This window comes from Oncorhynchus kisutch, linkage group LG10 (assembly GCF_002021735.2).
Source record: "Oncorhynchus kisutch isolate 150728-3 linkage group LG10, Okis_V2, whole genome shotgun sequence".
In the NCBI taxonomy this organism is placed as follows: domain Eukaryota; kingdom Metazoa; phylum Chordata; class Actinopteri; order Salmoniformes; family Salmonidae; genus Oncorhynchus; species Oncorhynchus kisutch.
This window is the reverse complement of record NC_034183.2, coordinates 7,505,569-7,521,921: the sequence shown is the minus strand read 5'-3', so window position 1 is coordinate 7,521,921 and position 16,353 is coordinate 7,505,569. Positions and strand designations below refer to the sequence as shown.

General features: G+C 45.2%; 1 protein-coding gene across 1 annotated transcript in view; it reads right to left on the bottom strand.

Annotated features, from left to right (window-relative positions):
• LOC109898220 (amyloid-beta A4 precursor protein-binding family A member 1) overlaps positions 1-14,167 on the bottom strand; it is a 22,200-nt gene extending 8,033 nt beyond the window's left edge. Inside the window, exons 1-6 of the mRNA XM_031832984.1 lie at positions 12,466-14,167; positions 11,655-11,790; positions 9,746-9,891; positions 9,012-9,098; positions 6,376-6,561; positions 2,441-2,620 (exon numbers count right to left, since the gene is read on the bottom strand). Coding sequence (XP_031688844.1) covers positions 2,441-2,620; positions 6,376-6,561; positions 9,012-9,098; positions 9,746-9,891; positions 11,655-11,790; positions 12,466-14,100 — 2,370 coding nt within the window. The 5' untranslated portion in view covers positions 14,101-14,167. The remainder of the gene's footprint in view (positions 1-2,440; positions 2,621-6,375; positions 6,562-9,011; positions 9,099-9,745; positions 9,892-11,654; positions 11,791-12,465) is intronic.
• Positions 14,168-16,353: the final 2,186 nt, after the last annotated feature.

The following is a 16,353-nucleotide window of genomic DNA, read 5'->3' as shown; positions in this document are numbered from 1 at the left end:
GGGAGAGAGAGAGAGAGGTAGAGAGCGAGGGGGAGGGGAGAGAGAGTTCAGACTCTACTATCACCACCCCCAGGTTCTCAGCCATCTGATTTAAGTTATTAGTGTACAGTGACTTCGGAAAGTATTCAGAACCCTTGACTTTTCCCACAATTTGTTACATTACAGCCTTATTCTAAAATGGATTAAATCAAATAAATCCTCAGCAATCTACACACAATACCTGATAATGACAAAGTGAAAACAGGTTTTTAGAAATGTTTGCAAATTTATAAAACATAAAAACATAAATACCTTATTTACATAAGTATTCAGACCCTATGTTATGAGAATCGAAATTGAGCTCAGGCGCATCCTGTTTCCATTGATCATCTTTGAGACGTTTCTACATCTCCACCTGTGGTAAATTCAATTGATTGGACGTGATTTGGAAAGATACACACCCGTCTATATAAGGTCCCACAATTTGGCCTCCTGAGTGGCGCAGTGGTCTATGGCACTACATCGCAGTGCTAGCTGTGCCACTAGAGATTCTGGGTTCGTCCAGGCTCTGTCGCAGCTGGCCACGACCGGGAGACCCATGTGGTGGCGCACAATTGGCCCAGCGTCGCCAGGGTTTGGGGAGGGTTTGGCGGCAGGGATGTTCTTGTCCCATCGAGCACTAGCGACTCCTGTGGTGGGCCGGGCGTAGTGCACTCTGACACTGTCACCAGGTGCACGGTGTTTCCTCCGACACATTGGTGCTTCTGGGTTAAGTGGGCATTGTGTCAAGAAGCAGTGCGGCTTGGTTGGGTTGTGTTTCGGAGGACACACGGCTCTCGACCTTCGACTCTCCCGAGTCCGTACAGACAAGACTGTAACTACCAATTGGATACCACGAAATTGGAGAGAAAACAGGGTAAAAAAAAAAAGTTGTCAGAGGAAAAACCAATTCATGAGGTCGAAGGAATTGTCCATAGAGTTCCGAGACAGGATTGTGTCAAGGCACATGTCTGAAAGGTCCCCAAGAACACAGTGGCCTCCATCATTCTTAAATGGAAGAAGTTTGGAACCACCAAGACTTTTCCTAGAGCTGGCAGTCGGGCCAAACTGAGCAATCGGGGGAGAAGGACCTTGGTAGGGAGGTGACCAAGAACCCGATGGTAACTCTGACAGAGCTCCAGAGTTCCTCTGTGGAGATCGGAGAACCTGCCAGAAGGACAACCATCTATGCAGTACTCCCCAAATCAGGCCTTTCTGGTAGAATGCTCAGACGGAAACCATTCAGTAAAAGGCACATGACAGCACGCTTTGAGTTTGCCATAAAGCACCTAAAGGACTCTCAGATCATGAGAAACTAGATTATCTGGTCTGATGAGCCAAGATTGAACTCTTTGGCCTGAATGCCAAACATCACGTCTGGAGGAAACCTGGCACCATCCATTATGGTGAAGCATGGTGGTGGCAGCATCATGCTGTGGGGATGTTTCTCAGCAGCAGGGACTGGGAGACTAGTCAGGATCGAGCAAAGATGAACGGAGCAAAGTACAGAGAGATCCTTGATGAAAACCTGCTCCAGAACGCTCAGGACCTCAGACTGGTGCGAAGGTTCACCTTCCAACAGGACAACGATCCTAAGCACACAGCCAAGACAATGCAGAAGTGTCATCGGGACAAGCCTCTGAATGTCCTTGAGTGGCCCAGCCAGAGCCCGGACTTGAACCTGATCAAGCATCTCTGGAGAGACCTGAAAATAGCTGTGCAGCAACGCTCCCAATCCAGCCTGACAGAGCTTGAGAGGATCTGCAGAGAAGAATGGGAGAAACTTCCTAAATACAGGTGTGCCAAGCTTGTAGCGTCATACCCAAGAAGACTTGAGACTGTAATCACTGCTAAAGGTGCTTCAACAAAGTACTGAGGAAAGGGTCTGAATATTTATGTAAATGTGATATCAGTTTAAAAAATATATATAAATATGCAAACATTTATAAAAAACAGTTTTTGTTTTGTCATTATGTCTGTAGATTGACGAGAAAAAACAAACAATTTAATACATTTTAATAAATATTAGAATAAGAATGATGCCAACCCCTCTGAATCATAGAGGTGGTGAGGGCTGCCTTAACCGACATCCAGGTCTTCGGCGCCCAGGGACCAATGGGTTAACTGCCTTACACATGGACAGAACGACAGATTTTACCTTGTCAGCTCATATATTCGATCCAGCAACCTTCCGGTTACTGGGCCAATGCTCTAACCACTAGGTTGCTTACTTGTACTCTTCAAAGTTATCTCTTTTAATTTACTGGAAGGAAGGAAGGAAGGAAGGAAGGAAGGAAGGAAGGAGGCAATACATCCTGAAGTGTCATGTATCACGGTCAACAATCAAAGCTCTGCTCACAACAGTAGGCCGTCACACCTATTTACACTTCAGTACACACACACACACACACACACACTTCACCTCTTTACAGTTGTCAGAGTTTGAGAAATGGACCAGGTCGTCATTGTACATTTCCTGGGAATTGATGATGTCACTGTATTGCTTCTGACTCAGGTCCTTAGGATTGATCCCATTGGCTCGGAGGAACTCCCTGTAGGCAACGCTGAATGCCTGTCCGATGGACTGGGCAATGAGCTGGGCCTGCGGAGGGGGAAGGGGGCATAGGGAGGGGGCAAAGGAAGGGGGCATAGGGAGGTAGGCCGGAGGGGGAAGGGGATATAGGGAGGGGATATAGAGAGGGGGCAAAGGGAGGGATGCCGGTTGGTAGGGGATAACTACTCAATGGAAACTACAAGCTATTCAAGTTGACCACAATACAGAGGTGGGAGAGAGCACACAGTTAGGGACCAACTGAAATGATGAATGAAGACATAGCACGTGTTATAGGGAGATATAACACATGTTATAGGGAGATATAACACATGTTATAGGGAGATATAACACATGTTATAGGGAGACATAGCACGTGTTATAGGGAGACATAGCACATGTTATAGGGAGACATAGCACATGTTATAGGGAGATATAACACATGTTATAGGGAGATATAACACATGTTATAGGGAGATATAACACATGTTATAGGGAGACATAGCACATGTTATAGGGAGATATAGCACATGTTATAGGGAGATATAGCACATGTTATAGGAAAGCCAACAGAGTTAAATAAGGTAGGGCCTCTGTACAAGCCATATACATTTCCAAAGCTTTAAAATTATATCCAGTGATATTGTACTGTAATAGTGTGTAGGCCATTCTATCTCAAGGCCATCCGACTGTTAAACAGCCATCACTAACGTAGAGAGGCTGCTGTCACCATACACACTCAAATCTCTGGTCATCAGACTGTTAAACAGCCATCACTAACGTAGAGAGGCTGCTGTCACCATACACACTCAAATCTCTGGTCATCAGACTGTTAAACAGCCATCACTAACGTAGAGAGGCTGCTGTCACCATACACACTCAAATCTCTGGTCATCAGACTGTTAAACAGCCATCACTAACGTAGAGAGGCTGCTGTCACCATACACACTCAAATCTCTGGTCATCAGACTGTTAAACAGCCATCACTAACGTAGAGAGGCTGCTGTCACCATACACACTCAAATCTCTGGTCATCAGACTGTTAAACAGCCATCACTAACGTAGAGAGGCTGCTGTCACCATACACACTCAAATCTCTGGTCATCAGACTGTTAAACAGCCATCACTAACGTAGAGAGGCTGCTGTCACCATACACACTCAAATCTCTGGTCATCAGACTGTTAAACAGCCATCACTAACGTAGAGAGGCTGCTGTCACCATACACACTCAAATCTCTGGTCATCAGACTGTTAAACAGCCATCACTAACGTAGAGAGGCTGCTGTCACCATACACACTCAAATCTCTGGTCATCAGACTGTTAAACAGCCATCACTAACGTAGAGAGGCTGCTGTCACCATACACACTCAAATCTCTGGTCATCAGACTGTTAAACAGCCATCACTAACGTAGAGAGGCTGCTGTCACCATACACACTCAAATCTCTGGTCACTTTAATAAATGGACTTAATAAAGGGATCATTAGTCACTTTAAATAATGTTTACATATCCTACATTACTCATCTCATATGTAAATACTGTATTCTACACCATCTACTGCACCTTGCCTATGCCGCACGGCAATCACTCCTCCATATATTTAAAAATGTACATATTCTTATTCACCCCTTTACATTTGTGTGTATTAGGTAGTTGTTGTGAATTTGTTAGATTACTTGTTAGATTTTAACTGCATAGTTAGAACTAGAAGCACAAGCATTTGCTACACTCGCATTAACATCTGCTAACCATGTGTATGTGACCATTAACATCTGCTAACCATGTGTATGTGACCAATAACATCTGATAACCATGTGTATGTGACCATTAGCATCTGCTAACCATGTGTATGTGACCAATAACATCCGATAACCATGTGTATGTGACCATTAACATCTGCTAACCATGTGTATGTGACCATTAACATCTGCTAACCATGTGTATGTGACCATTAACATCTGATAACCATGTGTATGTGACCATTAACATCTGATAACCATGTGTATGTGACCATTAACATCTGATAACCATGTGTATGTGACCAATAACATCTGATAACCATGTGTATGTGACCATTAGCATCTGTTAACCATGTGTATGTGACCAATAACATCTGATAACCATGTGTATGTGACCATTAACATCTGCTAACCATGTGTATGTGACCATTAACATCTGCTAACCATGTGTTTGTGACCATTAACATCTGCTAACCATGTGTATGTGACCATTAACATCTGATAACCATGTGTATGTGACCATTAACATCTGCTAACCATGTGTATGTGACCAATAACATCTGCTAACCCTGTGTATGTGACCAATAACATCTGCTAACCCTGTGTATGTGACCAATAACATCTGCTAACCATGTGTATGTGACCATTAGCATCTGCTAACCATGTGTATGTGACCATTAACATCTGCTAACCATGTGTATGTGACCATTAGCATCTGCTAACCATGTGTATGTGACCATTAACATCTGCTAACCATGTGTATGTGACCATTAACATCTGCTAACCATGTGTTTGTGACCATTAACATCTGCTAACCATGTGTATGTGACCATTAGCATCTGCTAACCATGTGTATGTGACCATTAACATCTGCTAACCATGTGTATGTGACCAATAACATTTGATTTGACCTTCGCAAATACTGTGCCAGAGAATCTCAAATAACAAAATCATTGCCCCAATAGATCAATAACATTCAACAGTACTCAAAGTTCAAGAGTGGGAGAATAGAACAGAATAAAACAGAATAGAATAAAACAGAACAGAATAGAATAGAACAGAATAGAATAGAACAGAATATAATAGAATAGAACAGAATGAAACAGAACAGCATAGAATAGAATAAAACAGAACATAATAAGAATATAATAGAATAGAACAGAATAGAACAGAATAGAACAGAATAGAACAGAATATAATAGAATAGAACAGAATAGAACAGAATGAAACAGAACAGCATAGAATAGAATAAAACAGAACATAATAAGAATATAATAGAATATAATAGAATAGAACAGAATAGAACAGAATATAATAGAATAGAACAGAATATAATAGAATAGAACAGAATAGAATAGAACAGAATATAATAGAATAGAACAGAATAGAACAGAATGAAACAGAACAGCATAGAATAGAATAAAACAGAACATAATAAGAATATAATAGAATATAATAGAATAGAACAGAATAGAACAGAATATAATAGAATAGAACAGAATATAATAGAATAGAACAGAATAGAATAGAACAGAATATAATAGAATAGAACAGAATAGAATAGAATAGAACAGAATATAATAGAATAGAACAGAATATAATATAATAGAACAGAATGAAACAGAACAGCATAGAATAGAATAAAACAGAACATAATAAGAATATAATAGAATAGAACAGAATAGAACAGAATAGGACAGAATAAAACAGAACATAATAAGAATAGAACATAATAGAATAGAACAGAATAGAACAGAATAGAACAGAATAGAACAGAACATAATAAGAATAGAACATAATAGAATAGAACAGAATAGAACAGAATAGAACAGAACATAATAAGAATAGAACAGAATAGAACAGAACATAATAAGAATAGAACATAATAGAATAGAACAGAATAGAACAGAATAGAACAGAACATAATAAGAATAGAACAGAATAGAACAGAACATAATAAGAATAGAACATAATAGAATAGAACAGAATAGAACAGAACGAAACAGAACAGAATAAAACAAAATAGAACAGAATCTTATTTTAAGGCTGCCAGCCCAGTACTCACGTCTTCTGACTCAAAGACATAGCAGATCATTCTGTAGTGTCTCTGTCCCTCTGAGGAGGAGAGATCAGCTTCAGTACAGTCCTGTGAGGATGTTCCTGCCATACGGGTACGAGCCATCAGAACCACGATGCTCCCGATGTCTGCGATGTAGGATATGGAACGCAACGCACTGTCCATCAGCGTCTCCTGGGGGGGTAAATAATATATATAGCTGATGTGGTAATAACTGTCCATCAGCGTCTCCTGGGGGGGTGAATAATATATATAGCTGCTGTGGTAATATCTGTCCATCAGCATCTCCTGGGGGGGGGGGGGTAAATAATATATATGGCTGCTGTGGTAATATCTGTCCATCGGTGTCTCCTAGGGGGGTGAATAATATATATAGCTGCTGTGGTAATATCTGTCCATCAGCGTCTCCTGGGGGGGGTAAATAATATATATAGCTGCTGTGGTAATATCTGTCCATCAGCGTCTCCTGGGGGGGGAAAATAATATATATAGCTGCTGTGGTAATAACTGTCCATCAGCGTCTCCTGGGGGGGGTAAATAATATATATAGCTGCTGTGGTAATATCTGTCCATCAGCATCTCCTGGGGGGGGGGGGGGGTAAATAATATATATAGCTGCTGTGGTAATAACTGTCCATCGGTGTCTCCTGGGGGGGTGAATAATATATAGCTGCTGTGGTAATATCTGTCCATCAGCATCTCCTGGGGGGGTAAATAATATATATGGCTGCTGTGGTAATATCTGTCCATCGGTGTCTCCTGGGGGGGTGAATAATATATATAGCTGCTGTGGTAATATCTGTCCATCAGCGTCTCCTGGGGGGGGGTAAATAATATATATGGCTGCTGTGGTAATATCTGTCCATCGGTGTCTCCTGGGGGGGTAAATAATATATATAGCTGCTGTGGTAATATCTGTCCATCAGCGTCTCCTGGGGGGGTAAATAATATATATAGCTGCTGTGGTAATATCTGTCCATCAGCGTCTCCTGGGGGGGTAAATAATATATATAGCTGCTGTGGTAATATCTGTCCATCAGCATCTCCTGGGGGGGGGGGGGTAAATAATATATATGGCTGCTGTGGTAATATCTGTCCATCAGCGTCTCCTGGGGGGGGAAAATAATATATATAGCTGCTGTGGTAATATCTGTCCATCAGCGTCTCCTGGGGGGGGGTAAATAATATATATGGCTGCTGTGGTAATATCTGTCCATCAGCGTCTCCTGGGGGGGGGTAAATAATATATATGGCTGCTGTGGTAATATCTGTCCATCAGCGTCTCCTGGGGGGGGGTAAATAATATATATGGCTGCTGTGGTAATATCTGTCCATCAGCGTCTCCTGGGGGGGGGTAAATAATATATATGGCTGCTGTGGTAATATCTGTCCATCAGCGTCTCCTGGGGGGGTAAATAATATATATAGCTGCTGTGGTAATATCTGTCCATCAGCATCTCCTGGGGGGGGGGGGGGGTAAATAATATATATGGCTGCTGTGGTAATATCTGTCCATCAGCGTCTCCTGGGGGGGGGTAAATAATATATATGGCTGCTATGGTAATATCTGTCATCAGCGTCTCCTGGGGGGGGGTAAATAATATATATGGCTGCTGTGGTAATATCTGTCCATCAGCGTCTCCTGGGGGGGTAAATAATATATATAGCTGCTGTGGTAATATCTGTCCATCAGCATCTCCTGGGGGGGGGGGGGGGGTAAATAATATATATGGCTGCTGTGGTAATATCTGTCCATCAGCGTCTCCTGGGGGGGGGTAAATAATATATATAGCTGCTGTGGTAATATCTGTCCATCAGCATCTCCTGGGGGGGGGGGGGGTAAATAATATATATGGCTGCTGTGGTAATATCTGTCCATCAGCGTCTCCTGGGGGGGTGAATAATATATATAGCTGCTGTGGTAATAACTTAGTACAATAAGGCCCGAGGAGGTGTGGTATATGGCCAATATACCACGGCTGTTCTTGGATACATCCCTGATATTGGTATATTGGCCATATACCACAAACCCCCCGAGGTACCTAATTGCTATTATAAACTGGTTACCAACTTAATTAGATCAGTCAAAATAAATGTTTTGTCATACCTGTGGTATACAGTCTGATTTTTTGTTTTACCTTTATTTAACTAGGCAAGTCAGTTAAGAACTAATTCTTATTTTCAATGACATCCTACCGGGGAACAGTGGGTTAACTGCCTGTTCAGGGGCAGAACGAAAGATTTGTAACTTCTGGTTACTAGTCCAACGCTCTATCCACTAGGCTACCCATATACCATGGCTGTCAGCCAATTAGCATTCTGGGCTCGAACCACCCAGTTGATAAATGATATATATATATATATATCTGCTGTGGTAATAACTTGGTACTGTGTGGAGTAAACGGTCCTGAACAACATGTCCACAGGATGCCCCTAAAGCTAGAAGAGCAAGACATAGGACTCTTACGATAGTAGATCAGATTTTTTCAATAAGGAGAATAAGAATTTAAACTGAAATTTCAGTCAACTTCCTGAATTGAAACCACAACCTGACGGCAGATGCAAAGCTAACACAGAGGTGAGTGTTTTCCCTAGACACATAGCTCAATACTGTAGTTACACACCTGCGTGTCAGCATTCAGCACTTTGACTGCTTTGGTGGAGATGAAGAGGTCAACTTCTGTCACCATCTGAGAGTCTTCATCTTGGCTCTGTGGGCAGCAGATCATCATAGATAAGGGATCGTCAACTAGATTCAGCCGCGGGATGATTTTTCTCTTGAGCGGATGTTCGGGGGGCCGGAACACAATTGCAAATCATTTGTAGACTGCAAATCGACCGCAAGAATCCCAAACAGATATAATATTTTGACTAAAACATAATAATTTAAAACCTTGCTTACTATTATTGTATACGATCACGTGTCTCTCTATTATACGTAGGAATACTTGGGAACAGATTAAATCAAAATCACGTGTCTCTCTATTATACGTGGGAATACTTGGGAACAGATTCAATCAAAATCACGTGGATCTAATTTCCTGCCTTTAAAAAAAATAAAAATATTTTTATGTCCAACAATGAATATATATTTTTTATCATAATAATAATTTAAGAAAACTCTGGGGGGGGGGGCACATTTAATCACCACCAGTTGGGAAATCCTGTCATAAATGGTAGACACACAAAACATGGTGAAAAGGAATGAGAGAGCTCCACCATGTGGCTGAAAAAGTGTACTCCAACTGTGAGTTTTTTCAAAGGCAAAATCCTTATTGTGGTTAGGAAGAATGCATATTCAGTTCAGCTGACATTCATTGTTCGATCAGAATATTAGGCAGGCAAAAAAATGTAATACCTTGACCTGGCTGACAGCCTCCTGCGCCTGGGCCATGCGTGTTCCTTTAGATGGGTTCTTGTCAGACAGCAGCTGTGTGGAACCAAGGTAGTTAGCAGCAAAGATGATCCCATCGATCAGGTCCTCCGGCTCACACGGACCTGGGACTGGGCATGAGATTCAAAGTCAGAGTCAGGTTCAGAGTCAGATTCACATTTAGAATCAGAGTCACATTCACATTCAAAGTCAGATTCACATTCAGAGTCAGATTCACATTCAGTCAGACTCACATTCAGATTCACATTCAGAGTCAGACTCACATTCAGAGTCAGACTCACATTCACATTCAGAGTCAGATTCAGATTAACATTCAGAGTCAGATTCACATTCAGAGTCAGATTCACATTCAAAGTCAGATTCAGATTCAGATTAACATTCAGAGTCAAATTCATATTCAGAGTCAGATTCACATTCAGAGTCAGATTCACATTCAGAGTCAGACTCACATTCAAAGTCAGATTCACATTCAGATAAACATTCAGAGTCAGATTCACATTCAGAGTCAGATTTACATTCAGAGTCAGATCCACATTCAGATCCAGATTCACACTCAGAGTCAGATTCACATTCAAAGTCAGATTCAGAGTCAGAGTCACACTAACATTCAGATTCAGAATCAGATTCAGATTAACATTCAGAGTCAGAGTCACATTCAGAGTCAGACTCACATTCAGAGTCAGTCAGATTCACATTTACATTCAGTCAGATTCATATTCACATTGTCAGTCACATTGACATTGAGAGTCAGATTCACATTCATTGCCAGATTCAGAGTCAGATTCACATTCACAGTCAGATTCAGATTCAGATTAACATTCAGAGTCAGATTCAAATTAACATTCAGAGTCAGATTCACATTTAGAGTCAGACTCACATTCAGAGTCAGATTCAGATTAACATTCAGAGTCAGTTTCAGATTCACATTTAGATTCAAATTCATATTCAGAGTCAGATTCACATTCAGAGTCAGACTCACATTCAAAGTCAGATTCACATTCAGAGTCAGATTCAGATTCACATTCAGAGTCAGATTCACATTCACAGTCAGATTCAGAGTCAGATTCACATTCACAGTCAGATTCAGATTCAGAATAACATTCAGAGTCAGATTCAAATTAACATTCAGAGTCAGATTCACATTCAGTCAGATTCATATTCACATTGTCAGTCACATTGACATTGAGAGTCAGATTCACATTCATTGCCAGATTCAGAGTCAGATTCACATTCACAGTCAGATTCAGATTAACATTCAGAGTCAGATTCAAATTAACATTCAGAGTCAGATTCACATTTAGAGTCAGATTCACATTTAGAGTCAGACTCACATTCAGAGTCAGATTCAGATTAACATTCAGAGTCAGTTTCAGATTCACATTCAAATTCATATTCAGAGTCAGATTCACATTCAGAGTCAGATTCACATTCAGAGTCAGACTCACATTCAAAGTCAGATTCACATTCAGAGTCAGATTCAGATTAACATTCAGAGTCAGATTCACATTCAGAGTCAGATTCACATTCAGAGTCAGATTCAGAGTCAGATTCACATTCACAGTCAGATTCAGATTCAGATTAACATTCAGAGTCAGATTCAAATTAACATTCAGAGTCAGATTCACATTTAGAGTCAGACTCACATTCAGAGTCAGATTCAGATTCAGATTAACATTCAGAGTCAGATTCAAATTAACATTCAGAGTCAGTTTCAGATTCACATTCAGATTCACATTCGGAAGGTCGCTATTGTCCCATTGCTGGACAATATGGTTGCAGCAGTACAGCAACGTCAAGGTACACACCAGAAACCAATCACATGTCCGTTACTCAGGTATGGAATCAATGAACTATACAGAGAAATTACATTTACCATCCACGAAGCTGGGGAACGAGGCGTTGTTCTGTGTTGGTTCAGGCTGAGGTGTGTTGTTGCTGTCCTTCTGTAGGGCCTGGGGCTCTGGGCACTGAGGCCTGCCAGGCTGCTGCTCTGAGACATCGTGAGGCATCTGGAACAGACAGAGGGGAGATCTTACTAACAACTGGAATAGACAGAGGGGAGATCTTATTAACAACTGGAATAGACAGAGGGGAGATCTTATTAACAACTGGAATAGACAGAGGGGAGATCTTACTAACATCTGGAATAGACAGAGGGGAGATCTTACTAACAACTGGAATAAACAGAGGGGAGATCTTACTAACATCTGGAATAGACAGAGGGGAGATCTTACTAACAACTGGAATAAACAGAGGGGAGATCTTACTAACATCTGGAATAGACAGAGGGGAGATCTTATTAACAACTGGAATAGACAGAGGGGAGATCTTACTAACATCTGGAATAGACAGAGAGGATATCTTATTAACAACTGGAATAGACAGAGGGGGGATCTTACTAACAACTGGAATAGACAGAGGGGAGATCTTACTAACAACTGGAATAGACAGAGGGGAGATCTTACTAACAACTGGAATAGACAGAGAGGAGATCGTATTAACAACTGGAATAGACAGAGGAGAGATCTTACTAATAACTGGAACAAACATAAACATGACCAGACTGCAGATGAGACTTAACCATGTAGGTCAAATCTGGTGCAATGTTTGTTGTACATGGTCCCTGTCAAGTAAACTAATAACATAAAACAAACCCTGTTGAGTTGGCAGCATCAGGCGGTTACCTGTGTCTGTGTCCTTGTCTGTCTCTCCTCTGGGGACTCCCTCTGTGGCTCTGTGTTCTGATGTGAAGCTGGTGATACATTGACAGCCCGTGGATGGCTCTCCAGGCTAGGAGTGGAGTTAGAAGTAGGCCTTGGGCTGGGGCTGGTGGTGTTCTCTCTGCAATGCTGCTGGGTCTGTCTGCCCTGGCTCTCGGTCTGAAAAGAGTGGGCCTGGATGTGGGCCTGGTGGCTCTCTTGGAGGGGAGGGGAGTCAGAGGGGGGCCTGGGACTGGTGGTGCTCTCTCTGTGATGCTGCGGTGTCTGTCGGGTGTGGGGAGTGTGGTCCTGTATTTGGGTCTTGTGGCTGGGAGGGGAGGCAGAAGTGGGCCGGGACCTGGGGAGACTCTCTCTGTAGTGCTGCTGGGACTGAAACCGGTCATTTTGGGCTTTACTGGGTGGGGAGTCAGAGTCGGGCCTGGGGCTGGTAAGGCTCTCTCTACGGTGTTGCATGGTCTGCCAGGCCTCTTGCTGCTGAGGATGGTTCTGGGCCTGGGTCTGGTGGGTTGGAGGGGGGTCAGAAGTGATGGGACTCCCTCTCCGATCCTGAATTTGCCAGGCTTGGGTCTGGGCCTCTGACTGCTGGGTCTGGGCCTGGCTCTCCTGGCTGTGTGTAGGCTCAGTGGTGAGACTCTCTCTGCGATGCTGAGTCTGCTGGATCTGGGTCTGGTGAGTGGGAGAGCAGTCAAAGGTGGGCCTGACGGAACCTTCTCTGTGGTGCTGCAGTGTCTGGGCCTGTGTCGGATGGGTGGGTGCTTGTCTCTTGTGGTTTTGGGCCTGTGTCGGCAGGACCTGTCGGGCCTGGGTCTGGGCCTGTGTCGGGTGGGTGTGAGTCTTTGCCGGATGGGCCTGTTTTGGGCAGATCTGGGGAGGCTGGGTGTGTGTCTGCTGGGCCTGGCTGTGCTGCGTTTGGGCCGGGGTTTGAGGAGGGTGAGGGTGTGGTGTGATGAAGTCAGATCTAGGTATAGAACTGATGGCACCGTCTCTGCAGTCCTGTGTCTTAGTCTGCTGGCTCTGTCGGGCGTCGCTCTGAGCCTCTAGGTGGTGGTTCTGTGCTGGGTGGGCTTTTGTCGGTCCAGTATGGCACTCTGTCAGGTAGGTGTGGGTCTGGTAGGCCTGTTTTGGGCGGGTCTGGGTGTGGGATTGTGTCTGGTGAGGTTGTGGGGTGCTGGAACTGGGCCCGGATCTAGGCCTGGGCCTTGGCCTTGGTGGTCTGGGCCTGATAGCAGCCTCTCTGCAGTCCTGTGTCTCTGAGCTGCTGCTACTGCTCATACATACCTTAATCTCAGATACTATCTGTCCAGTGTCTTCCTCCCTGTCAGTCTCCCTCCCTCCCCTTCCTCCTTCCCTCCCACTCCTTCCTCCTCCCCTCTCGCTCCTCCCACCTCGTCCTCCTCCCCTCCCCTGCCTCTTCACCTCCTTATGGGCCCTTTGAGGGGCATCACAAATCCAATCCCTTCCCCCTCCGCTTCCCCTATAGGGGGCCCTTTGTGGGGACTCTGAGACACACACTGAGATCGTTCTGTCCTCAGGGGTGTCACAGTTTCTCAAAGAGTAGACCTTACCATCTTCCCTGTCACCCCTCTCTCCCTTTCTCATTCTCTCTCCCTCTCTCACCCCCTCCCTCTCTCCCTCTCTCACCCTTAACCTCTCCCCCTCCCTTTCTCCTGCTCTCATCATCCTCCCCCCCTCCCTCTCTCCTGCTCTCATCCTCTCCTCCTCCCTCTCTCCCTCTCTCACCCTCTCCCTCTCTCTCATCCTCTCCCCCTCTCCCTCTCTCATCCTCTCCCCCTCCCTCTCTCCCTCTTTCACCCTCTCCCTCTTTCTCATCCTCTCCCCCTCCCTCTCTCCCACGCTCACCCCATCCCTCTCTCCCTCTCTCATCCTCTCCCCCTCCCTCTCTCCCTCTCTCATCCTCTCCCCTTCCCTCTCTCTCATCCTCTCCCACTCTCCATCTCTCATCCTCTCTCTCATCCTCTCCCCCTCCCTCTCTCCCTCTCTCATCCTCTCGCCCACCCTCTCTCCCTCCCTCATCCTCTCCCCAGCCCTCTCTCTCATCCTCTCCCCCTCCCTCTCTCCCTCTCTCATCCTCTCCCCCACCCTCTCTCTCATCCTCGCCCCCACCCTCTCCCTCTCTATCATCCTCTCCCCCTTCCTCTCTCCCTCTCTCATCCTCTCCCCATCATTCTCCTGGTGGCTGGTAGTGATTTTATTTTCCTGCTCTCTGTCCTCTGTCTCTTCAGACTCCTCCTCTGTGTACGTGGTCACATCCCGCTCTTCCTCTGTTTCACCAGTTTCATCTGGGAAATTCTCCTCCTCCTGCCCCTCCTCTTCCTCCCCCTCCACCTCTTCCTCCTGCCCCTCCACCTCCTGCCTCTCCAGCTCCTCCTGCCCCTGCACCTCCTCCTCCTGCCCCTCCACCTCCTGCCTCTCCATCTCCTCCTGCCCCTGCACCTCCTCCTCCTGCCCCTCCACCTCCTCCTCCTCCTGCCCCTGCACCTCCTCCTCCTGCCCCTCCACCTCCTCCTCCTGCCCCTCCACCTCCTCTTTTTCTTCCTTGTCTCCAGCCTTGGGTGTCTGATGTGGATTGTCATTGAACTGATGGTAATTCTCAGAAGAGCTACAGGGTTTTCTATCTTTATCCTGCATCTCCTCAGACTCAGGGCCGTACAGTGGCCTTGTGGGTTTGTATTGTACAGTGGTGCTGTTGTCCCCCTCCAGGCTGTCCCCCTCCAGGCTGTCCCCCTCCACACTACCCTCCACATAGGTACCATCCTCACCTTCTACATAGGTGGCATCCTTGGGGCAATAGGGTCCATCCTCACATTCTTCTACATAGGTTCCGTCTTGGAGTTTCATGTAGGTTCCGTCTTGGTGTTTCATGTAGGTTCCGTCTTGGTGTTTCATGTAGGTTCCGTCTTGGTGTTTCATGTAGGTTCCGTCTTGGTGTTTAATGTAGGTTCCGTCTTGGTGTTTCATGTAGGTTCCGTCTTGGTGTTTAATGTAGGTTCCGTCTTGGTGTTCCACATAGATACCATCCTGCGGCTCAGGGTAGTACCTCACCTCCATACCCTGGTCTTCCACCTGCAGCACCTGATCAATGTCTTGCTCCACACCTTCCACATCTGAACCCACATTGTCGTACTCTGAGCAGCTGTCCTCCTCCTCCTCCAAGCTGTCAGGGGTGGTGGAGTCACCGGGCAGGTTCAGAGAGATCTTGGAGGAGACACTAGCTCTAGCAGGGACAGGAAGAGGTGAACTGGAGGGACTAATCAGACACGGCTGGTAAGGACTGGCACTGGTAAGGACAGGTGATGGTTTAACAGCCCTGGACTGTCTCTCCTGACTGGATGGGGAGTCAGAGGTGGGCCTGGTGCTGGGGCTCGTTGGACTCTCTCTGAGATGCTGTTGGGTCTGTCGGGGCTGGGCCTGGGCGTCTGACTGCCGAGGGTAGTTCTGGGCCTGGGCGTCTGACTGCAGAGGGTAGTTCTGGGCCTGGGCGTCTGACTGCCGAGGGTAGTTCTGGGCCTGGGCGTCTGACTGCCGAGGGTAGTTCTTGGCCTGGGCGTCTGACTGCCGAGGGTAGTTCTGGGCCTGGGTCATTTTGCTGTAGGCCTGGGTTGGGCGGGCCTGGGTTGGGCTAGCAGGGACAGGTGATGCAGGCCCAGGGGTCCTCTCATCATTGTTATTGTCCAGCTCCTCATTGCTGGTGATCTGAGAGTGTTGAGGAGGTCCTTCACTCTTCAGACTCCGAATTCCATCATGTAGTCTTTCAGTTGTGCCTTTGCTGCTCGGACCCCAGGGTTCTTCATCAGTAGGCTCCCCTGTGGATTTATTTTTATTTTTTATTTA